The sequence below is a fragment of the Pantherophis guttatus genome, chromosome 3 (assembly GCF_059756535.1).
Source record: "Pantherophis guttatus breed Tessera chromosome 3, ASM5975653v1, whole genome shotgun sequence".
NCBI lineage: Eukaryota > Metazoa > Chordata > Lepidosauria > Squamata > Colubridae > Pantherophis > Pantherophis guttatus.
The window spans coordinates 192,206,642-192,231,930 of record NC_142065.1 but is presented as its reverse complement, the minus strand read 5'-3'; the positions used below and the strand labels follow the sequence as shown (position 1 = coordinate 192,231,930).

Below are 25,289 nucleotides of genomic sequence, written 5' to 3'. Positions count from 1 at the left end.
GAAGTTCAGATTGAACTAAATATAACATCATCTCAATCCCTTTCTCACATTTCAGTCTATCTCCCCAAATTGCTCATTCTTCATATCCATTCTGTATTTATTATGAATAGTAAACAGAATTTTTACTAGAATAATATCATAGTAATTATAACTTAATAATCCTAAGAATGATAAAGGAAACTGGGATAATGTGTTTCTAAACCATTATTTTTCTGTAGCAAAACAACATAATTGATGGCTTTGGTACTGTATTCTCATGAATTTATTTCAAGTGAATCTGTGGTGCATTTTTGGAATAATAAGCACTTTCAATTTGCATTTGGTTTAAATGTGAAAATGAAGCATTTACTTAAATATTTCCCATTGAAACCAACAATCTTGGTTGGATTGCACATGTATTTAATCCACAGTACATTTCTACAATCCAATGCTGAGAATTTTGAGTTGGAAGTTCTATGAAATAAGGGAATTGATCTATATAGACATATTTCACATGGACAGTTGGAATGAAAAACATTGGAATCTCTTCCTATTCTGAATCAGAAATGGATGGATGATTTTTTTTTTACTTAAGAACAGTGGGTGACAATGGGTGAGTGGCAATATCCAAACTGAGAATCAAAAGAGATGTTATTTATTTGTTTCACCTGAAATCTTATATATCTCCATGCTCATGGCTCAGCCTTGGAAGGAAGATGTTATTGGCAATCAAGGAAAAAAAGAACAGTAATATGTTGAACATTAGTTATATCTTTATATCTGTCAATGTGGTATCTTCTCAATCTGTCAGGAGTGAAAGACTAGGTCTACATGTGAAGTTCCAGTTACACTAATTTATTGCTAAACAGATGTACAGGAATCTTCTCAACTTAATGTAAGCACCTGCTAAAAGTTAGATAAGGGTTCAAGTAATTCAAGTGGGGGGGGGGTTGGATTTAGTCTGCTTGTGGCTCTGTAGGGATTTTAGATTGATCCCTCTTCTCCTGTACTATTAACTGATTTCAGTATTATGGCTACCATGTGGAACCACTTCAATGTGGCTTTTATGGAATTGTTAAAATCCTTAACGACTGAATTTCAAACTCGCTCACCTCTTTAAAGCAATATATTTCCATTCTCCTGGTGACCCTGTTTCAGGTCAAACTAATACCGCTCTTTGACCTTGCTTTCTATTTGGCATCTATTATTAGATTATTGCAAATAATTTCTGCTAGGTTTCTCTTTGTATTCAGTGTTGCCATTCATTCATTCATTCATTCACTCACTCACTCACTCACTCACTCACTCACTCACTCACTCACTCATTCACATTCACTCATTCATTCATGAGATTTATAGACTACCCAAATCTGTTACAAATCTGAGCAGTTTACAAAATACGAGAATAAAAGCATAATAAAAACAAACAATTACATCAAAAGAGAATGTCCAAAAATATCAACCTTTTAAAAGAGCAATATATCACATAATGGGTCACATCGTCCATTCTGACCAATTTTGTACACCGGTTAAATGTTATGTTCCTTCATTCTTTGTACTATTACTTGTATCTGTTTCATCTCTTCCTGTTTAAATTAGAAGATTAGAAAGGACGTTTAGAAGTTTTATTTTCTATTGCCTGTTTTAATTCGCAGCCCATATATTCACATGTCCACATGTCTTTGGGATGAAGGCTAAGAAATCAAGGACATCTTCTTCTCCTGGAGTCATTCTGGAAACCTCATTTCTTCTAGTGTCATTCCAGTCTTTCCTATCTGTGGAGCTTTTATTTTCAGGTGGGCATATTTTATCCAGAAAAAATTGATTTTTATATGTTATTAATATTCTCTTTTCATTTTCCTATAGCTCTTTCAATTAACCTGTACCTTTTAGAATACATCTGGATTTTAAAATTTTCTATTTTTTTTTTTTTTTGTAAAGTTCTTGCTACCTAGCTGAAAAATAGAACCTTCCAATCAGAAAGAGGAATTATTTTTCAAGGCTAATCATAACTATTATTACGTTCATGATGGAGGAACAATCTGAAAGTCTATCAATTTAAAATTTCAGCAATTTAGACTTTCTCAATCAGCAGGGGGCAGCACCTGGTTCACCTTGAATGATTTCACAGCTAAGCAGGGTCGGATGAGAGTTGTAGAGATCGCTAAGACATCCAGGAACAATTTCTGTCCTATTTCCAAAGAAAGTGCACAAATGTCACAAGGAGTTCAGTATCATTCAAAGGAGATTTTACCTTAGTTAGGTTTCTTATTATTTCCAGCACTATTGCACTGCTACCTTTGTTGTGAGCTTTTTGAAAATTCAGTGCTTTGCTTTGTTGATTAACATGCCACATAAATACACTTTGGCTTATGTATTTTATTTGGATTTAATTTTTCATTCTCTAGTGCCCTATTATTGCAACAAATACGGAAAGCAAAGCCAGAAATTAAAGCTCTTTCGCACTTGCTGAATAACAATGAAAAACACTTATATTTATAAAAAAGAAATTGTTAGTGGAAGTAAGGATTAAAGGACTCTGCCCTCAATTTGATATAAATTGTCCAAATGGTGAATTTGCAGTGTAATGCAGCAGTTATAGCAATTGGATTAATGGGTTGCCATTACTCTGGGCAAACATCCTACTCATGTTGATGGGAGAACAAACCATATCCAATATAAAGTGTTCTTAAATTGCCAATGGAAATCTGGATATATTAGCATAATTATCACATGCATATGAATTGGCTGGCTGGAATTTTATTTCCATCAGTAACAAAATGTTATTTTAGAAATCCATATTTCTACCCTTCAAATCTGATTTGTGTCAAAAGGGCTGAGTCACTTTTTATTCTAAGCTATGGTTTTCCTCAATAAGTCAAATTTGATTGGATAAAAGAATAACAGAGTTGGAAGGGACCTTGAAGGTCTTCTAGTCCAACCCCCTGTTCAAGCAGGAAACCCTCTATCATTTCAGACAAATGGTTGTCCAGACAACTGGTGATCATAGAACATGCTAAACCAAAGCTAAACAAACCACTTTTGTGAATTCATGTACGTTTAAACCATTCTCCAAGATCTCTTTCCCTCCACTCATTTGATATTCTGATTAACTACAATCGTCTACAAATTCCAGAGTTTGATCTATGGAATCTATCCAAAGAGAGGATATACTAACCTCTTGTAAAAAGTCCCTTTGCTACCCATGAACACATTTTTGGGAAATGAAAACAGCAGAGAATAAAAGGAGTATATATGGCTGGGTATAAATAATAGATCCTCCATGACAGGGGTCACCAACCTTTTGGACCACTAAATTCATAATTTTAAATTCCACGGACCACTAATATGATCTGCCTAATGACCGGCTGGGTGGGCATGGCTAGGTGGTCATGTGACTGGGTGGGGGTAGTCAACTCGATGTCACTCACGTTGAGGGGCACTGGCCTCTACTTGCACCTCCTTTCCCAGCCCCTCCTCGCCTGCCCGCACAGGCTCCTTAGTGCCCCAACAGGAAGCAGTTATTGGCGTTAAGCAGCCACCATGAGAAAGAGTTGGCAAAACAGCTCAGTTCAAATTGGATCTGACCGAGGAGGCGGCTTAGCAGAAGCACCTAACTGAGGACTAAGAGCATAGGCTTTCCAAGCAGAGGGAAGACCTGCAGGAGTGCAAGGCCATGTACTGGTGCCTGTAGGCTCAGTGGACTGAGATGGTCAGCCAGTTCCAGGCCATGATGCAGTCCCACTAGAACAAGAACCTCCGGCTCTTCGCCACCAGCGGCACTTCCCTCCAGCCTTTGCCCAAAGCCTCGCACCAGGAAGCTGAAGCAGACCCCAAGTTTGAATTTCTGCCCCACTCCGACTTACACAAAAAGACCCCGAAGGGGGAGACTCTCCACAGCAATGCAAATGTTTTTTGCACGTATCCGGCCCAGGGGCCATAGTTTGACAACCCCTGATTTAGTGCAATATAAAAAATGCAAATAATTTTTCTGCGGACCACCAAAATTTTCTTGCAGACCACCAGTGGTCCACGGACCACGAGTTGGTGACTGCTGCTCCATGACACATTAGCCAGGGAAAATCTCCTCGGCTACTTACCTCAGTTATATATGTGCTGCTTGGAATACTTACCAACACATAGCAACCAACTTCTTTCCCACTCTACTTTGTAAGTTGAGGACTTAATAAGGTGAGGAGGGATTTTAAAAAATGGAACAATCTGATGAAGTCCTTTAACATAAGATGAGCACTTCCTTTTCTTTGCTAAACTTTCAAATCAGTTAAATCTTCTAGGATGTTGAAAAAATGTGGTACCTGAGATATAAGTAGTCACTAATCCCTCTTTCTCTCCCACCACACATCTCACAAAAACAAACTATATTTTCAGTTATCAGGAAGCTGATAACTTTTATGTAATATATTCTGTGCATTTGTCCTACCATGCAGTTTGTTTAAGATCTGTCAAGACTAAAATAACAATCTTACATGATATTTAAAACCAAGAAGACAGGCAGAATTGAAGTGTCTGTCTATAGATGAGATGTTGGTGCTGGGAGAATTTTCTATTTATTTGGCACTGGAGTATGTTTTGGGAAAAGCTGGACCTGTGCAGGAGGAACAGGCTCCACTTGAACCAAAAGAGGACCAAACTAAATTAAATTTAAACAGGCACAGAGGCTCTAAAAGAAGGCAGGGAAGAAGCTGACGAGAGTCAAGGACCATCTGGTTTGAAACAATCATTGTTTGGGAAAAGAGTTGAAAATAATTATGTCTGTTCTAATGGGGAAGTGATAAAAATAGGAGAGGATAAGGAAACATAAGGATAAGAAGGTGCTGTCTATTTAACAAGATTGAATGAAGCAGAGAAATATATCACAAATCAAAGAAACCTGTGGGCCAAAATAGGTGAAGTTGAGTACCTGTGTGAAACTGAAAATGATGGAACAAGGGAAATTCTGTAGGACATGGTTACTCCTAGCTACAAACTCTATAGATAAAATCTGTAGGAAAGACTGTAATGGAAGAGATCAGGAAATGTAGATGGAAATTAAACAGGCATCTCAAAAAAGAGCGATTTTTCTGGCTACGCGTTGACTGTGAACATGTTTTCAAACGACAGCAGAGAAGTGACATTCTTACCTACTAGAAATGACTGCACTGGAGCAGCTGGTCACAGAGCTTACAAGTTTATTGTGTGTTTTGCAGTTTCTTTGATTATTATGAGCTGCTCATAACAGGGAGTTTCAGGGAGTTATCTATGCACTGGATCCCATACTATGGGTTGTATGTGTAAGGCTGCATTACAGTTTCAGCTATGAGTCCTGAAAGCCGAGATTGGTTGGTATATATGTCTGTTGAACTAGAAATAGGTGGTCAAACAAAAACTGATGAGGTCCATGATCCTGGGTATTTCAATCCTGGTCTATTTAGTTAGTTGGGTGTACTGTCTAAGAGCGTTGGCATGAATTTTATGTACCTATTGTATATTGTCAGGATCTATTGTTTATCGTCAGGATGAAATTGTCATTTGATGTCACAGCAAATTGTCAAATAACAATTTCATCCTGACAATAGACAAGGATGAAATCATGGTCTCATTTGACGTCATAGCACTCTTTACACCCCTAGAACCAGAATTAGCAAAAGAATTCATGATGGCATTACTGCTCAGCATACCCAATCTGGTAACCAAATACATCCAAGATAACAAAAGTAAACAATAGGAAAACAGCCTTCAAATCCAAGAACAGGTCTGCATGGTTGAAAGAAAGGTCTGCATTGCAAAGAAAGGTTTTAGAGTCAAAAAAAAATCATTTAGAAAGACCTGTCCTAATTAAGAAAACAAAAAGGAACACAAACTGTAACAAGAGAGAGAGAGAGAGAAGCAAAAAGGAAATCTGAAGAGCATATTGTCAAAACTGCAGCAACAGGTAACAAAAGATTCTACAAACACAATAGAAGCAGGATGTCAGCCAGAGAAGTCATTGCCCCTTTGGATGAAGAAAGAGTTAGAGGAGAAAAGGAAATTGTGAAAAAGATGAACAAGTTATTTGCCTTCATCTTCACAAGAAAGGAATTCGGGCAGATTCCTAAGCCTGAGTATCTTATTTCAGGAAGGGAATTGGATGAACTGAGTCATAGAGTGGTGACAAGAGAAGTATTAGACCTTATTGACAAATTGAAAATCAACAAATCACGAGGCCCTGATGGCATCTATCCAAGTGTAATTAAGGAACTTAAAGATGAAATTATAGGATCCTAACTAAAATATGCCGCCTGTCTTTATCCTCAGCCTCTGTGGTTGAGGATTGGAAGGTGGCCAATGTAACTCCAATTTTTAAAACAGACTCATGGGGACAGCCAAAAAATGATAGGTCTGTCAGGTTACAGTCAACTTAGGGAATATAGTGCAAACTGTACTATACTGTAAGGAAAATTAGCAAATATTTGAAGATACGTCTTGATCAGGAATACAAAACGTTGCTTCACTAATCTAGTAGAATTTTTTGAAGGTGTTAATAAACCCTTGGATAAGAGAGTGCCAGTATACATAATCTGATTAAAATTTCAAAGAGCCTTTGGAAAATCCATCATCAAGACTTCTCAGTCAGCTTAATAGCTATGAAATAAAAGATATTCCTGTGGATAAACAACTGATCAAAGAATAGAAAACAAAGAGTAAGAGTAAATGGACACTTCTCATAACGGAGAGATATAACTAGAGTTCTGTCCTAGTGCTTTTAATGAATTTATGAAAGATTTGGAATCAGTCATGACTAGTGGAATAGCCAAGTTTGCAAATTGTTTAGAATAGTTAAAAACAATAAGGAATTTCAAAGAGCTCCAAATGGGGATAGAATGTGAATAAATGGAAGATGTCTGCCTTCTGTTCTATCTATCTATCTATCTATCTATCTATCTATCTATCCATCCATCCATCCATCCATCCATCCATCCATCCATCCATCTATCTATCTTAGATACCATATCACATCACTTGGCAGCTACAAAAAAAAATCCATAATAAAAACACATCTTAAAATAACCATGAAAAATGAACAAACAAAAAGAACACACACACCATGGACCAAGGGGAGGAGTTTAAAAACTCATACATAATGAAACCATCTTGCAGGTTCCCTGTTCCCAAATGATCCCCAGGACTACAAAAAAAAAAAAAAAAACCATGCCTTGAGCGATCTCCAGAAGATCGGGGCCAATCCCACACCAGTAAGGAGGGGAATTATGTTCCAAAAAGCAAGTAGAAAAGATTCACCTGGGCAGGCAGGACCCCATAACACGCTCTTCCTGCCTGATCTGTTGGGACCGATAGATGTGATCAGAAAGAGGCACTCTCTCAAATGCCCTCATTCCATGTGCGAAAACAGAAAATGATCCATACTAATGCCAAAAATCCCAATTTCTCAGGTAAAATAAGGTAGAACTAGCAACGACTGATCATGAAAGAAACTTAGGAATAGTGGCAAACAGTTCAATGAAGGTATCAATAAAATGTGCATCCACCGTAACAAAGGCCAAAACCAGGTTAGGGAAAATAAGGAATGGTACTAAAATTTGAGATACCAAAATCATAACTCCCTTCTATAAATCAACAAGTCAGAGCACATCTTGAATACTGTGTGCAGTTATGGTGGCCGACAATCAAAAAGGACAATGGAATTAGAGAAGATTTAGGACAGCTTTTTAGGGCAACTAAAATTATCAAGAAGTTGGAACAGTTTCCTTGTGAAGAAAGGTTGTAACATTAGGGCAGAGGTGGTATTCAGCAGGTTCTGACCAGTTCTGGAGAACTGGTAGCGGAAATTTTGAGTAGTTCAGAGAACCGGTAAATACCACCTCTGACTGACTCCACCCCCATCTATTCTCTGCCTCCCAAGTCCCAGCTGATCAGGAGGAAATGGAGATTTTGCAGTAACCTTCCCCTGGAGGGAAGGAATGGGGATTTTACAGTATCCACGCCAAGCCAAGCCATGCCCACCAAGCCATGCCCACAGAACCAGTAGTAAAAAAATTTGAACCCCACCACTGCATTAGGGGTATATAATCTAGAAAGGAGACAAACAGGAGATATGATTGAGGAGTACAAAAAATATGCATAATGTGGATAAACTGGAGAAGGAGAAAAAACTTGGTATCACCCAATGAAATTGAATCTTAGATGAATCAGAAGGACAAAAGAAATTGATTTTTACACAGCACACAATTAAACTTTAGGATTTGCTACCATAAAATGGTATGCTGCAGGGTTAGGGTATTCACTTACCTTCTCTACTGGTTCACAAATGTGAGCGTGCATGCCTCCTCCACGTATGTGCAAAGCCTTCTGCACATGCACAGAGGGTCAAAAAGGGGATGTGATGACGTCCGGGTGGGTGGGTGGGCGGAGCCTCCTGCCACTGGCGCTACCGGATCACACAATCTGGATAGAATTGGCTGAATTTTACCACTGGTATGCTGGCTACCTGCTTAGCTGGCTTTAACAGAAGAGTTGAATGAATTCATTGAAGTCATGGGGATGTTTGGCTCTTAGCTTGATAGCAATATGACTACCTCTGAAAGCCATCTGCTTGGTTGGCCACTGTGAGAATAGACTCCTGGCCTAACTGGATTGACCCAGCATAGCACTGCTTATGCTCTTATGTTTAAAGGAAATAAGATCTGAGAGCTATCATCTTCTTCCTTAAAATCCTACAAAAGAGATTTTTCTTCCCCCTTCCTTACCATTTTATTCAGCTCAAGAGAATGTTTAAAAGATCACTCAGCATAATATGAAGCTCAGGGACATTTTTCATTTGAAATGATCCTTTCCAAACATAAATACAGAATCTCTAGTTGTAAAAAGATATGTGATCCTTTCTGCAACTTTGTACGTAGTTATCAATAAAACATGGCTCCTTCTCTTGCCCTTTTCTCTGAATCTAAACCCTATGGCTGCCAAAAGACAAGGGAGAGACTGGTCCTTCTTTTTGTCCTTCTTGCTCAGAAATGGTAAGTAATAATATCAAAGAGGAGCAGTGAAGAAAACAGAACCCTGAATATAAGTAGTGGCCCATCTGCTTGGGTTCTGACTTCAGCAGGTGATTAGCTATCAGAAGCTGGTAGAACTGAGATCAAGAAAACTTGGATTTCCATCCTGCTGCCCGATAGCTTCAAAATCATATTCAAAAGTGAATATTGTCACACCTATCAAGGCAGCTGAGTGTCCTTTAGCCGAGAGGATATATCTAAATAAACAGCACCAGTATACTGAATACAACAATCAAGATTGAAGGACAAAGTCAGGATTATTTTTTTTTTTACAAACATGGTCATAACGAAAAACAAGAATGCAAAGGTTTTATACAGAAGACGACTGCAAAGGAGGGGTATCACAAATACACTGGAGAACTGTATAAAAACACCCCCAGATCACTTGACAGTACAGAAGTAAGATCATCAAAGTACAGCCAGATAGTTTGAGAAGTAGGATCACTGAAGTACAGCCAGATATACTGTATTTGGTTCGCAGGTCTTAGAAAAATAATTTCAAAACTACAAGAGTCAAGAAAATATAAACAGAACTGTTTAAAAACTTGTAAAATGATGCTGTTAAGGTGTGATTGTGATTTATAAGCAAGTGCAGAAAACACAGCAGTGGCCACGTAATCTCAGAAAAGATTAATCTACATTTCAATATAAAAAGGCACTGTTGAAACTACCAAATAAGTGCAATTATTTCATATATTAATAAGATAATGTCAAAATTTGGCAATTTATCTTTCAGTAATACACAGAAGAAAAAAATACCAGAAGCCCAGGCTGTTTTAGAACTGACAGAAACATATTTCACATGAACCTTAAATTGCAAATAGCAATAGCTAAAGGAAAAGACTTTTGTTGCCAAAAGTCATTTATTTTTACTTAATTATTTATCTCATGGCTCTTGACGTCATGGACCACAACAAATTGTCAACAGCGCAGTCAACAGTTTTCCAGATCACTTTATCTGCACACTGAAGAATTGACATGCTGACCGGGAAGTCATAAGTAGAACAGGATATAGAACAACTTATCAGTTATAAAGTAGAAAATAAATACAAAAAGATTATATAGGTAGTCCTCAATTTATGACAATTGAGCCTAAAATTTATATTGCTAAGCGACGCATTTGATAAGTGAGTTTTGACCCATTTTATAACCTTTCTTGCCACAGTTGTTAAGTAAACCACTGCAATTGTTAAATTAGTAACACAATTGTTTAAGTGAATCCGGGTTCCCCATTGACTTTGCTTATCAGAAGATCACATGACTCTGGGACACTGCAACTGTCATAAATATGTATCAGATGCCAAGCATCCACATTTTGATCACTTGACCATCATGATGCTGCAATGGCCATTAAGTGTGAAAAGGGACATAACTCACTTTTTACAGTGCCGTTGTAACTTTGAATGATCACTAAATGAACTGTTGTAACTCAAGGACTACCTGTCATCCTATCTATTTATTTTATATGGAAAACATATCATGAGAAAATGCTGAACAAGAAGAAATAGAAACCAGAATTAAAAATTACTTGGAAAAACACCAAGAATGCTGATATCACTGTTTTGATGGCCAAAAGCAATAAGATGCAATCATTCTCTTGTTGAAGGTAAAAGAATGTACCAAATTAATATTTAAAAAACAAACAAAGATTAGGTCAACAGGCAATGCCAATGCAATGCAAATAGGGAGAGAATAAAGTAGTACTTTATCTCCTTTATCAAGGAAAGAAGTAACCTGGAATTAAGGAGAAACTTCCTGACAGTGATAACAATTAACCAGTGGAACAGCTGGCCTTCAGAAGTTGCGGGTGCTTCATCACTGGAAGTCTTTAAGAAGAGTCTGGACAATCACTAGTCTGAAATAGTTATAGGATCTCCTGCTTGAGCAGGGAGCTGGACTGGAAGACCTCCAAGGCGGCCATGGATTTCTCAATGGTGACATATGGCTGTAAAGGTTGAATCATTAGAAATTAGAACTTTTCTTTGAGCAAGGAAAATATTATTATTATTCTCATTTATTCATTAAAAATGAAACTCAGTCAACTGGACATTTAAAAATGTGCCACAAATACCATTGACTGGTGCTAATGGTTGATACGGGTTGCTGCCAGCGTCCTAGGTATCAACCAAGTACCTTCTTAAAATATATGATATTCCGAATAGCGCAGTTGTTTGCAGTTCCACTGGTGTTATTGCAGGAAGCTGCAATTTCTTGAAATGTTTTGTGAAATTCTTGGACATGGTACCAAGTGCCCCGATGACAATGGGTATCACTGTGACATGTTTCATCCATAGCCGTGTAGTTTCTATGGCCAGGTCGCGATATTTCTTGATTTTTTCCAGTTCTTTTTCTTCGACTCTGGCATCTCCTGGTACTGCGATGTCAATAAATTGTACGTTTCGGTTTTCGACAACTGTGATATCTGGCGTGTTGTGTTCCCAGTGACGATCCGTCTGTATTCAAAAGTCCCACAAGATCTTCACCTTCTCATTTTCTAAAACTTTTTCCACTTCATGTTCCCATGACTTTTTGGATACAGGTAAGTCGTATTTTTTACATAATGATTATGTAAATTACATAATTTACATAATAGCAACTCGGTCGTGTCTAGCTTTGTAATCAGTTTGTGCAATTTTGCAGCATTCACATATTAAATAGGAAACAGTTTCGACTTTGTTGTTTCAAAGTTGGCAGTTTGGATTGTCGGTGGATTTTTTTATCTTCGCTTTCATGGCATTAGTTTGTAGTGCTTGTTCTTGAGCAGCCAGTATTAAACCTTCCGTTTCTTTCTTGATGGTTCCCATCTTAAGCCATGCCCATGTAAAGTTATCATCACATTTTCCTTCAATGTTTTTCAAGTGCTGTCCATGCAAAGCTTTGGTTTTCCATCTGTTTAATCTGTCATCCAGCTGTTTTTCCTTATATTCTGCCTTTGTTTCTGTTGTTTTTATAATGTTCTCCATTTTCACATCCTGCAGCAATTTTTCTGTACTTTGGATCACATAATCGTTCAAACTTCATTTTTCTTTTTCTAAAGTTTGATGGATTTGCAATAGTCCTCTGCCCCCTATTTTTCTTGGCAGGTACAACCTGTCGATGTCACTTCGTGAATGTAAAGCGTGGTACATATTGAAAAGTTTGCGCATTTTCCGGTCCAAGTTTTCCAGTTCAGCCAAAGTCCAGTTGTTTACTATTACTACTACTACTACTACTACTACTACTATTATTATTATTATTATTGGTTCATCTTTAGTGAGTTCACAGCCTTTGAGGCTGATTAATAGCTCAGCAACTAGAGTCCTAACCAAGGACCTAGGAACTGTTAAGGTATCATCGGAAGATGTAAGCTGTTCCGAGTAAGGTGGTTTTTTGTAGAGTCAAAATGTTCAGGTCCAGCAAATTTAGAATTTCTAAATAACGGGGTAGCCCTTTGGATATTGCTCCAAGGGCTCCAATTACAATCGGGACAACACACGATTTCTTTTTCCACCGTTGCTCAACTTCAATTTGCAAGTCCCGGTACTTTGTGATTTTTTTCTTGCTGCTTATCTTCAATCCGTGCATCACCAGGTATTGCAATGTCAATGAACCATACTTTTTTCTTTTCAACTATTGTTATGTCAGGTGTGTTGTGGACCAAGTGCCTGTCAGTCTGAATCCTAAAGTCCCACAAGATCTTGAGTTTCTCATTCTCTAAAACTTTCTCAACCTGATGTTCCCAGTGGTTTTTGCTGTACTCAAATCCAAACTTCTGGCACAATTTCCAGTGAATGATCTTAGCAACATGGTCATGGCATTGTAGATAGTCAGTTTGTGAAATTTTGCTGCATCCACTGATCAGGTGGTCGACTGTCTCATATTTCTCATTACAGAGGCGGCATTTGCTGTTGGTGGTAACATGTTGAATTTTTGCCTTCATGCAGTTTGTGGCTAGGGCTTGTTCTTGAGCTGCCAAAATAAAGCTTTCTGTTTCTTTTTTCAGTACTCCTGATCTTAACCAGTTCCAAGTTAGTTTCTGGTCAGCTTTGCCTTCAATACTTTTCAAGTATTGGCCATGCAGAGCTTTGCTTTTCCAATTTTCAGCTCGCTGCTCAATTACTTCTTTCTTATATTCTGCTTTTGTTTTAGTTGTCTTTAAAAAGCCTCCTTTATTTACTTCCTTAATCATTGGTTCATCACTTTTCTGGATGTAATCATTCAAGCTGTGTTTTTCTTCTTCCACAGTCTGCTTTACTTGTAGGAGTCCTCGACCACCCTCTGCTCTTGGTAAATATAATCGGTCAACATCACTTTTAGGGTGCAAGGCATGATTCATTGTCATAAGCTTCCTTGTTTTTCTGTCCAAATTGTCTAACTCCATCTGGGTCCAGTCAATTATTCCTGCAGAGTATCTAATCACAGGTATAGCCCAGGTATTTATGGCTTTTATGATGTTTCCTCCACTCAATTTGGACATTAATATCTTACAAATTCTCCGAATGTACTTGGCTGAAGTTGATTCCTTGACTTTATTATGCATTAAGTCAGAGGCTTCTAAAATCCCCAAGTACTTGTAGCCTTCTTCTGATTTTACTGCCTTTATCATTTCTTCATTCTCTAGTTCTATTCCATCCTCTTCTATGATCTTGCCTGCTTTAGTTGCTATTGTTGCACATTTGTCAATTCCAAACTGCATACTGATGTCTTGGCTGAATTCTTTTGTGTTTTTAATTAATAAATTCAGTTCAGCTTTTGTTTTGTTTTGTTTTTTCAGCTGTTGTTGTTGTTGTTGTTGTTGTTGTTATTATTATTATTATTACTATTATTTTGCACCATGATTCTAGAGGAACATGGGTTGCACTCTCAAAACTCTGAGAATGATGCTAAACATGACGCGTCTGGATACATAATGTGATATCCACTGAAAAAAGAAATCTTGGTATTTATTAAAGGTAATTGAAAAGGAAGCCAAAAGAAGATGTGATAGCTATCCCTGATGGCACATGAGCTTACAGAAACTCAAAGAAGCAGCTACTGAAAGTCAATCATTGCACTGATCTCCATCAGATCATTAAGAATCAGAATGGATGAACAACAACATGTAACATTTGGTCTGCATGCAGGTGCCAGACTCCATTGGGAACTCCTCACAAATCTGCCAATATTCAGTGACAAAAATAGCTTGTGTGACCTCACTGAAAAATGAGCTAACACACCAACGCAAATGGATTGCAAATAGATACACTAAACTTGTTCAAGGCAAACTGTAGCCATGTCCACTCCAAAATAGTTCTGGCTCCTTCTACTGAAATGTCACATCTGCTCAGTGACATTACCATGCCATCAAACAACTTTTTGCAGCCTGCAGGCTGAACATTATTATTTAGAAACTGTATTCCCTGAGCTGGAAAAGTTTGGCCACCCCTGCCTTAGTCCCTCTCCTGCCCTCCTGCTCTCTCTTGCTCATGACTTCCTGGGCAGCGGAAGAGGCTTTCTGATCTAGTTAAATTGTTCTTAAGCAACAGAAGAATACTAACAGCTTGAATACTATATAGCAGTGATGGCTAACCTTTTCTGGACTGAGTGCCCAAAGTGCATGCACTTGTGCCTGAACCCCCGAAATGCAATGTGCACATGGCCCCGCGCATGTGCCTTACCCCCACACATGCGCCTCCAGTGCATGTGCGCCTGCACCCTGCATGTACCCTGGCTCACATATGCATGGCCCCCCGCGCACATGGCTCACACCCGCGCACATGCGCACACAGCCCCCCACATGTGGCCCGCCCCCCGCATATGCTCAAAGACCAGCTGGCCAGCAGGAGGCACACGCACATGTGCGGCAGAGCTGAACTGGGGTGACGGGTGGACAACCCTACTTTTCTGGGAAAGCAAAGATGCAAAACAGGCAGAGGTGTGTCCTGCAAGGTTTTTTTCCCCTTCACATTTGGAATGGTTATGTTTTTAAACCAAGTTAAGGACTATTTTAAGATTATCATTGACCAAAATCTGAAATGGTTTTCTGGAATACTGGAATAAGCCAACATCTTATTCTTCTCTTCAAAGTGACTTATAAGATTGTCCTCTTCGAACAGCAAATCCTTGGCAAAAGAAAAAGTGCTGGATTGCATCTCTTTAATATTCCCTGTGAAGAGGAGGATGTACCAGAGACAGTCTAAATAGCATACAATTTAATGGAGGTCATGTTTCATTCTGATGTGAATTCTAAGTAGGGCAATATATGTAGATGGCAATTACAGTAATGGTTTTCTGTTGGAAAGTATAAAACTGTGACCATAGTCTCATAATTATGTCTGTTCTTAAAACAGCACATGACGTTAAACTATGACAAATCTGTGCACTTCTCTGAATTCATGGTTTTGTTTTCTGTCCTGGCATTTCAAAATGGAAATAATAACTCTATTTTTTTTCCGTCTCATTTTCAAAATAATTATGCACTGCATTGTTGATTAAGTAATATAAAAGGCACGTCGTTTGTTTTAGAACCTAGCGTCCTTCTTCCTTAATGCTTAGGCATTAGAATCAATGCATTAAAATAATAAATCATGAGGTTTAAAGTGAAATGCATGTTAGAGACAGAAAGACAGAGAAAGGGAAAAAAAACCTGACAAAATAACAGCAGTCATAATGATCAATAAGAATCATTCTTCTACGCTACATCATTGTCAGCAGGATCTAATCTGACAAGTTTAGGAAGATAAGGAATTGAAATCAACTGATTTTTATTGTTCAACTGTGGTTGACTATTGGTGGATGGATAGATCACCTACTTTTAAACTACAGGATCCTGATTTCAGTTCTTGGTTTCAATAGATAAGGCTCTAAGGCTGAAATTCTAAGGATGATAATCCCGAGGCTCTAAGGATAATACCCATTAAAACTAGTTAGATCAAACTTATTCAAAGATACCCAGCATATTCCAGACAATAATTCCCATAATTTCTATCCATTAGTCACACTAGTTGTGGAAGATGTGAGTTGTAATTCAATGTAACTGAAATGCCCCGTTTACGTTGAACTTAATGGGGCAATAAAATGAGGTAGTAATCAGGTTGTCCACTGATATTGTTTTTGAACAAATGCAATCTTGAAAAAGTGACTTAAACCATTTAGGACAGTCACAGCATCCCCACGGTCATGGGATCAAAATTTGGGGACATGGCAACCATCATGTATTTATGACAGTTGCCATCATCACCAAGATCATGTGATTGATGCCATTTGCAATCTACCCAGCTGGCTTCTGACCAGCAAAGTCAATGGGGAGAAGCTGGATGAGGTGTACAGCTGCATAAGTCACTGTGATTCATTTAACAACTGTGGCCACAAAAAAAAAAAAACCTTTGTAAACTCACTTAACAATGACCTAGCTTAGCAATGGAAATTCTGGTCTTAATTGTGGTCATAGGTCAAGGACTACCTGTATAACTCTTCCTTTCTATGGTTTCTGTTGTTGTTTTTAACAAATTCAATCCTATACTCTAATCATAAGGTGCAAAGCTATTAAATCATATTCGTCTCAAAAACAAGTTAATCTAAGCATTAGTATATGGACAAAGACTGCTGTGAATTATATGAGCTAATATTCATGAATTTTCATTTTGTAACAGGCCCCAATTCAACAACACTCCTACCTTCTTGGGAGCTCAAATGCCTATATGAGGTCCTTATTTCAGAGTTTTCATTTTTACTCCACCCATTAGATTCAGTTTAAAGCCTTTCTAATCGAGCAGACCGTGCCTTAGCCAAATGAAACAAACAAAACGTTAAAAAGTTACAATATTTATATAGTTACTTACTAAGGACATCTAAACTATATTAAAGTAACCAAATTACCTTTACAATCTCCAAGACAGGTCACACCTTTTGAGCACGCCTAATGTTTGGAAATTGAAAGTGGATAACTTTGACATGCCCAAATACATTTTTAGAAGACCTTGCAAGGTGGGAATTATCTCATGCCATCTAAATAACTGAGACTATGATCTCAGAAACCAATTCTTTCTGAAGGATACCATTTGCATAAATAATCATTGATTCTTCATTCATTGATTCTGCATTCCAAAACTCCACTTGCATTTTGTTCGATCAAAGAATACCACATGAGCCTAAGCTTTTGATTTTCAAAGGATTCCAAGTCCAACACATAACAACTGTTCTCTGCAGCTATTGACCATTTAGAAGGAAAAAATAGTGGTCAGTTGACTTGGTAATCTTGGAAGCACTACTCTATCCCTGATTTTTTTATCTTATGACAAGTGAATCCTGTCTGGATAAACCAACAGAATCACTCAGCATTGTTTCATATTTCTCATATTGAATTACAAACTATCATGCCTTCTCACAGAACACAGTTTCATCTCCTCTGCATTTCATCTCCATTCTGTGGTTATCTATTTTTATTTCCCTAAATGGTCAGAATCTGGTTGAGAAAGATTTCTGAGTTACATGCGGAAAAGTATCCTTTTGCTGCCGGTTGTTATTCTCGTCTACTGCCATTGCTTCTCTGCTTGAGTATCTTTCCTAAGGAGCCTTGCTTCTAATATCTGATTCCATTCTAGATTCTCCTTCCCTTCCTTTTTCAGTAGCCAAAGCATAGCCATTAAATTCTCCAATGCTTTGACCTGTCCTCAAGGGATGTTATGAGTCTGCATGTTGCATGAGCTGCAATTATATATTAGGAAGAAAAATAGAATCTCCTGTCCATTCATTTTATTCTGGCTTCCTAAGGCTCCATCCAAAGAAAGCCCTTTAGTTATTCTTGTCTTGTCTTGTCTTTCTTCAGCAAACTCCTGTTAGTTCTTTCTCATGAACGCTTTCATTCAATGGGCTTCCTCCTGGAACCAGGCTGCCTTATATTTCTCTTACATTCTCTGTTTACTCAGCAGGAAGCAATCGCCTAATCATCTACAATGAGTAATCAACAGCTATTCAGAAGATAACCTTTCTACTCCTCACTGCTCATCATAAATCCCTCAGAATCTACAGCTTCTTTTGATCACTCTGCTTCCTTCTTTCTGTTGAATTCTCTGGCAAACTCCTTCTAGCTCTCCCTTAAACCAACATTCATTTTTATACTTATAACTTGCATTCAGTTTGGTGGTTTCACTTATTTATATCTACTCGTAATGATATGCAATTTCATACAGTAATTATAGTTGCAATATTGAGCATAGTTTTGTGCTATTTATTTCAGCTCTTTGCTGCAGAGCTGACGCAAAAAGGTATAAGAAAATAGGAATGTTAATAATCTTAAGCATAGAATACTTGATGATTTTTAAGTTTCAGACACAGCAAAAGGCATATGCAAACAGTGATACCATTAAGGATGAAGTTGATTGAGATAAACGGTTAGCAAGGTTAGCAAGGTACAGGTTTTTAAACATGCAGAGCTTCACAGAAAAGCAGTAGAACTAAACAATATATAGCATGCTTAAAGGAAATTGCAAAACGTGGGAAATCAAGAATATTTAAGCTTTTCTCCCTGCACTGTAACCGCAGTGAATCTGAAATATTACAGTATGTTATTTATCTCCGAAAGAATGATCTTCAAGTTCAGTATGCAGCAATAGCCAAAAAAAAGTAAACAGAGTGATAGAATCAAGACCATGTGACATATTAGTACCTCTTTATAAAATCTCACTAAGACCACACCTGGAATACTTCATCCAGTTTTGGTCACATTATAACAAAAATGTTGAGACTCTGGAAAGAGTGCAGAGAACTAAGCTGATTAAGGGCCTGGAGAATAAAACATGAAAGAACGGTTGCAGGAATTGGTAGGTCTAGTCTAGTGAAAAGAAGTACGAGGGGTGATATGATAGCAGTGTTCTAATATTTGAGGTGCTGCCACAAAGAGGAGAGGGTCAATCTGTTTTCCAAAGCACCAAAAGGCAAGACAAGAAACAGTGAATGAAAACTAATCAAGGACAGAAGCAACCTAGAACTAAGGAGAAATTTCCTAACAGTGAGAACAATTAACCAGTACAATGGCATGGCCTTCAGAAGCTGTGGTTGGTCCATCACTGGAGGCTTTTAAGTAGAGACTAGACAGCCACTTGTATGGAATGGTATAGGGTCTCCTGCTTGAGCAGGGAAATGGGTTGGAAAAACTCCAAGGTCCCTTCTGTTATTTTATTATTCAGTTTCCCACTCATGACAGAATAGGGCAGAGCAAATAATTCATTCATGTATAAAGCAGCATTCAATATACAAAATATACAGCAATATGCAGGAATGTGCTTATTTTCCAAAGAACAAGTGTTAATGGGAAACAGTTAAGTTGCTTTGCCCAATTTGATTCAATTTGTCCCTTGCATTAACATATCTTCTACTCCCATCTCTTCTCTGATCTTCAAGCTGAGCCTATCCTTCAGTTTTGTTTTTAGGGTTCATTGATTTTCTTCCCATCTCTCAGTTATGAAGATGACATTCCCATCCAATGCATCAGACCCATTTGACTTGGAGCTAGGTTCACAATGTGGAAAGCATTTTAACAACAATGTTCTGAAATACTGGAAGACTTCCTTAGGGAAACCGCTATGACTAGATAATCTTTATAAATATGTTATGAAGTCTGATCTTTTATTGCCAAAGTCTCAATTGCATAATTATTCTTATTATGGGTCTTCAAGTTAATCTTGATTCCCTGCAGGTAACTGCCTGGAAGTCATTTTTCTTGCCAAGATACTCAGCGGTGCTTTGTCATTGACATTTTCCTAGGGCTGAGAGAGAATGACTGGCCAAAGTAGACGAGAAATCATTCTCTAGTCTTAACCACTACACTAAACAGCTCTCTCTTGCTCTCTCTTTGCTGCAGTTTTAATCCTGAAGTTTTCCCCAGCTATTTTTAAAAAATAATTACGTTAAATATTATGCACCATAGTATTTTTAAGATTCTAAGTTTCTTATGATTTCCCTTTGCCCACTAAAAAACCCCGAATAACTAAAAACGATGACTTTATAGCAACTAAAATCATGCACATGGATCTGAAATAACCACGCAATGACATATTTCACAATGCTCAGCATGCAGGCAAGTGAATCTAATACTCACTGGGTGGCCTTTGTTGAGTCACTATCTCTGAGCCTCAGTTCCCATCTGTAAAAGTAAGAATAATATTCTACCTCATGGGAGTAATAACATGAATGCAATTAGTATGTTAAAGCAATGTGCAAGACGTGCTACAGACCACAGGTTATAAAATAATGTTCTAGTATTGAACAATGGCAAATTATAAGTGATTATGATTTTCTCAACCTATTACATTTTTTCAGTCATACAAGTTCATAATTATTCTGAACTCATTTTATATAAAGTATGAGTTGATTTGAAATATAACCTCTTATTTACCCTTTTCTTTTCCCCTCCCCGTCTGTTTCAAAGGTGTTTGATGTCTCCTGTTTTTTAAGCATTAATTTTCATACATTTCGCTGATTAGTCACAGAGAGAAGTGTTGTGTAGAGCCAAGGTAACTGTTGCCAATTACTGGACTTTGAAACACTGCTAAATCTGACTTTAGCTCTAAATCATTTTCCATTTTTTCCCTGTTGGGTTTTCAAGTCATGGCCTCCATCATACTAATCCATAGTTCAGTGGCTCTACCTGAAACATTTCCGGAAGAAATCAAGTTAATTTTCACTAAGAATAATAACTTATTTCGATATTATTTCTGCTTTAAAGAAGAGTGAGTAATTGCCCTTGTATATAGCATAGAACATATAAAAGACAAAAAAACCAAGTTATAATCAACAGATTTTTAGATGTGCTCTATCAATCTATAAAAACAGAAATGCAGTTGGTAACTGGAGTGATTGAATTGATTGATATTCAATACTCATCAACATAAGAGCAACTATGGTTACTATTCTGATCCATAAACCCAATTAATTACAGACAGAAATGCAAAAATAAAAACAACCTAGAAAGAGGAAAAGGATATAAAACTTAGAAGAAACAGGAGGCCTTCAGATGGAATGTGAGTGGCTACAAAGTTCAATTGTCAATTGGAAAACCTTGATTTGGGACCTCAAACCTTTCATAGAACGGTCTGGCTTTCTCAAGATGCAGTCAATTAATTTGCAAGCATTATAAAAACTGTCTAATTTATTTTATTTTTTTTTAAAAAAAACAGAACTTCTGCCAGAAGCTAAACTTCATTGAAAAAGGCAGTATATTTTTCATCAAAATTAAGCAAGGATTTAGATTTCTCAGAAGACCTCCCAGAAAACTTTAAATCCAGCATGGTTATTTAAATACCAGTGTGCACACAAATGGAATCCTAAATACAGAAATTTCTCACTCTAGCTATTCCTTCATTAGTGTCTGAAAGAAGGTTCACAACATCACCCAGTTATTACAGAAATGATTTTAAAAATGTGATTGTTATCATCATTTTGCCATAATGGAGCATTCTAGACCAGTGTTTCCCAACCTTTAAGATGTATGAACTTCAATACTCACTATGCTGGCTGAATAATTTCAGGAGTTGAATGGAAGTTGGGCCATGGCAATTGGCCTTTTGTTGTTGTTATTGTTGTGACTCAATTTCCAGACAACTCTACCCGGCTGAGTCAGAATCTTCATCGACATAAGGAAGCTGAAGTTCACACATCTTAAAATTGCTGCTCTAGATAATACTGTAAGTTTTGAACAAGGTAAATTACATGAGAACAATGGATCATTGTACTATTGTCCACAATGAAACTGTTGCATTTGTGCATGCCAGATGCATTCCTTTACCTCACAGGTGTCAAACTCGGTCACGACACTTGACGTATCCTGACTTTTTTGCCTTTGCAGACCCGGGATGGGCATGGGCTGCGCGTGACGCATCCAGCCCACGGGCCGCCAGTGTTCTAACCTAGGCTTCCTGAGTCAGTAAAAAACACACGATTAGTCCCAAAATCCCTCTTTCTATTTCAACAGCTGTGAATTCTGTTCATTCACAGCCTGTAATGAGTCACAAATAGTTTGTAAAGAGTCCAACAGAAGTCTGCCATAGTCCTTCAGGATAAGGCTGATAAGTACCCACCTTTATCTCCTTTGACATGCTGCCAAAGACTTAATTGGCAATTAGCTTTGCAAGGTCACAAGGAGCACAGAGTCAAAATGGAGTTTCAAAATTTAAACTGACCAGAATGAACAAAGTTGCTTCCTACAAGGGCTCACATGCTCCTCCTTTATGTTTTATGGGAGGGGGCCAATAATCTCCAAGCCCTACTCCCAAGTCATCCTTTTCGTCTTAACTGTTCTTGCCTTCTGGCAGCTCTACACATGCACACACTGGGAACAGGTTCCCCCTGTTCCTCTGCCTCACTGATGTCCGACTCTGGAGGCTCTGGAGGCAGGACATAACTCCCAGATGGCCCTGGCCCCCTCTCTGCCTCTGACACAGAGCTCTCATCCGAGCCTTCTCCAGACTCCAGGACTGGCTCATGTTCTTCCCCAACCTCCTCACTGTCCGACTCTGCTGCCAGCTCCACAGGCTGCCGGCAGATCACAACAGCCAATTTGACAGGCCTGCTCGATCTTCTTCATAGAAAAGTAGCATTCTTCTAGGCATGGCTGATCTCCAATTCAACTACTCAATTATCAAATTAGAACCAGGAAGGGAGTAGTGTGATATCACTTTGCCAAGATTATAAGGCCTTACTACAGTCTCCTTCTTTATCAGAAGATATATCTTCAGTTCAGTGCATGACAAACTTGTACACACTAATGAATTTGTCACAGGCCTTTAAACCTGTACATCTATCCTTCTCAGTCTGTGATAGTTAACACGTTGCAAGAAGCCTACTGTGCTCTTATATCAGTACAGGGAATACAATCTGGGAGGTAATTTCTCCTACCTTCTGGTGAGCCTGAAGTATGTTTGATATCTTCAAAGTTGAAAACAGCAGGTCAAGGGCAGGCATCACTGAGGGCCACAGTGAGAAAGGACAGGCACTATTGCCTAGCTAAATATCCAATGATAAGTCTCATATCTACATATCTACTTTGTATGCCAAGAGGATATTATTTGTTTTTAAAAGGGGAAATGAGCATATTTATCTGACAGTGCTGTCTCTTTAAATTAGCTGCTATACTTCCTGCTGTATATACATATCAAACTTTTTCTGATTTTCAGAGAATCTGGCAGCACAGAGAAAGGAAGCCTAGAGGGGAAATTATGTTGGCTTCTTGCTAGTGAAAAACGGAAGGGGAAAATGCACCCACTCGGACCAAGAGGAATTAAGGAATTGTGGAACAAGAGGTCTCTTGCCCTTTCAATGTTGCTGATCTCATCACTTCACAAGTGGAAGTCCTGGAAGGACATAGAATTTCCACTCCACCTTACACATCTATTGACCTATGTAATGATAGTCCTAGCCTTGGTTTGCAACTTGTTGATCAGTGATCAGCAAGATCTTCCCTTGCCTGTGCCTATAAGCCAATCCTTGATCAACCCTATGAATTATTCTAAGTTTCCCTCCAATTATTGGTCATAAGAATAATGTTTTTGAAAAGTGTTCATGCCTTTGGAGATTCTCAGTCATCCAGATCATGGTTGTCCCAAAAATGCTTTTTCAAAAGGCAACTGGGCTTTGTTTTTTCGATTAAGAACTGAAGAAGCTTCTTGTGTGAGAAGTGAAACGTCTTCAAGGAAAAACAAAGTCTAGTTGTCTTTTGAAAAAGCACCTTTGGGTTGAAAAGTGTTCTTTAACTGAAAGGAAATATGTATTGATTTTGAGTGCCTGAAATTCCTTTACACATACATTTTTGAATCCTACCTTTATATACCATGTTTTTCATACCAAATATGTTTTATACCATGTTATTTATTTATTTATTTATTCATTCATTCATTCATTCATTCATTCATTCATTCATTCATTTATTAGTTCGATTTATATGCCGCCCTTCTCCGGAGACTCAGGACGGCTTACAATGCATTAAGCAATAGCCTTCATACTTTTGTATATACCTGCTTAGTAGGGCTTTTTGCCCCCCCCCCCAACCTTGAGCCTGGTGAGAATTGAACTCGCAGTAATTGCAGGCAGCTGGCAGCTAAGTGCTACTTTAACAGCAGCAGTTTAGTCTGCTGCGCCACCAGGCTCCTTGTTTTTAATACAAATACAGCATATTTTAATACTAACCATAAGTCCTACACACATGATCATAAAAATTTCATATTTCTAGCAGAGCTGACTTTTCCATTCAAAACAAAATTCCATCAAACTTCATTCACAATTTTTGAAGTCTTCTGTAGGTTATGTCTCATGCAATATTCATATTTTCTCAAAGTACTGAAGTCTTTGTGATTATGTCATTTCAACAGATTCGTGCCACAGACAATTCAATAATTAAGCTGAACCTCAGTACCTGTTAATTAGAATCCTTAAAAGTTAGGACAATTTTTGGTAATAATACCCATTTAGAGAGCAAAAAAAAAAATGTATGGTAAGACTAGCTGACAATAGAAAATTGTCAAATCTGTGATTCAGCTAACTCATTCTGATGTGAAGTAGCTTCCAGTGATTTTACAGGAGAAATATTTTTGGGTTTGCTCCTAGTAATTTTATCTCAAGATGTTTATCCCCAGTCTATGAATCCTGAACATTTTCTATTCTTTATTCACATAATATTTATATAAGATCACCCAATACAAAAATGGAAAAAATGAAAAGCAAGGAAAACAACAAAATAGGGGTTGCAAATTGCACATCCATCAAAACATAAACAATATTTAAAAGTTTCTAAATAAAAACAAATGATACTCTATTATTGTAAAATATATGTAATCTCTGCCAGTGGGAAACCTATTGCATAATTTTGAAATTTCTCTGAGGTTATTTTCAACTCAGAGCATCTATCTGTAATTTTTATTGATGCTTTAGGTTACTAAGAAGGAAGAGACATATGCATTCATTAGGGTATTGTTATTTCAGTACTTTCTATTCAGTTATTAACTGTCTGCTAAGAATATACTGCCTTTAACCAATATTTTACAAAAATCAAACATTAAATATTTTTCTGGCATCTTTTTAATTATACCTAGGCATTTCCTATAAATAGGAAATTTCCAAAAATTAATTTTTATGGGAGTTGGGAACTGCCACGTTGGAGAAGGCTCTTTAAATGCTAAGTGAAAGATGCTTACAGTAAGTTGAAAGCATGGATAAATTCATTGAAACCCAGCTAGAAAATGCTTCAGGATAAGGAAGCCAATCTATCTTATTAAGTACAGAACAATATGTCTCTATTTTCTGATGGCATTT

The 25,289-nt window shown here is 37.7% G+C and overlaps 1 protein-coding gene and 1 long non-coding RNA gene across 4 annotated transcripts in view; one reads left to right on the top strand and one right to left on the bottom strand.

Moving 5' to 3' along the window:
* Positions 1 to 25,289, bottom strand: part of OXR1 (oxidation resistance 1) — a 225,029-nt gene that overhangs the window by 148,587 nt on the left and 51,153 nt on the right. For 2 of the 3 annotated variants that reach the window (XM_034422177.3, XM_034422179.3), the window contains exon 3: positions 20,086 to 20,130. The exons of the other annotated variant lie outside the window; for it this stretch is intronic. In XM_034422177.3, coding sequence (XP_034278068.2) covers positions 20,086 to 20,130 — 45 coding nt within the window. The remainder of the gene's footprint in view (positions 1 to 20,085; positions 20,131 to 25,289) is intronic. 3 annotated transcript variants of the gene reach the window in all.
* The window catches only part of LOC117668345 (uncharacterized), a 128,612-nt gene that overhangs the window by 94,764 nt on the left and 8,559 nt on the right, over positions 1 to 25,289 (top strand). The gene's annotated exons all lie outside the window — the stretch shown is intronic.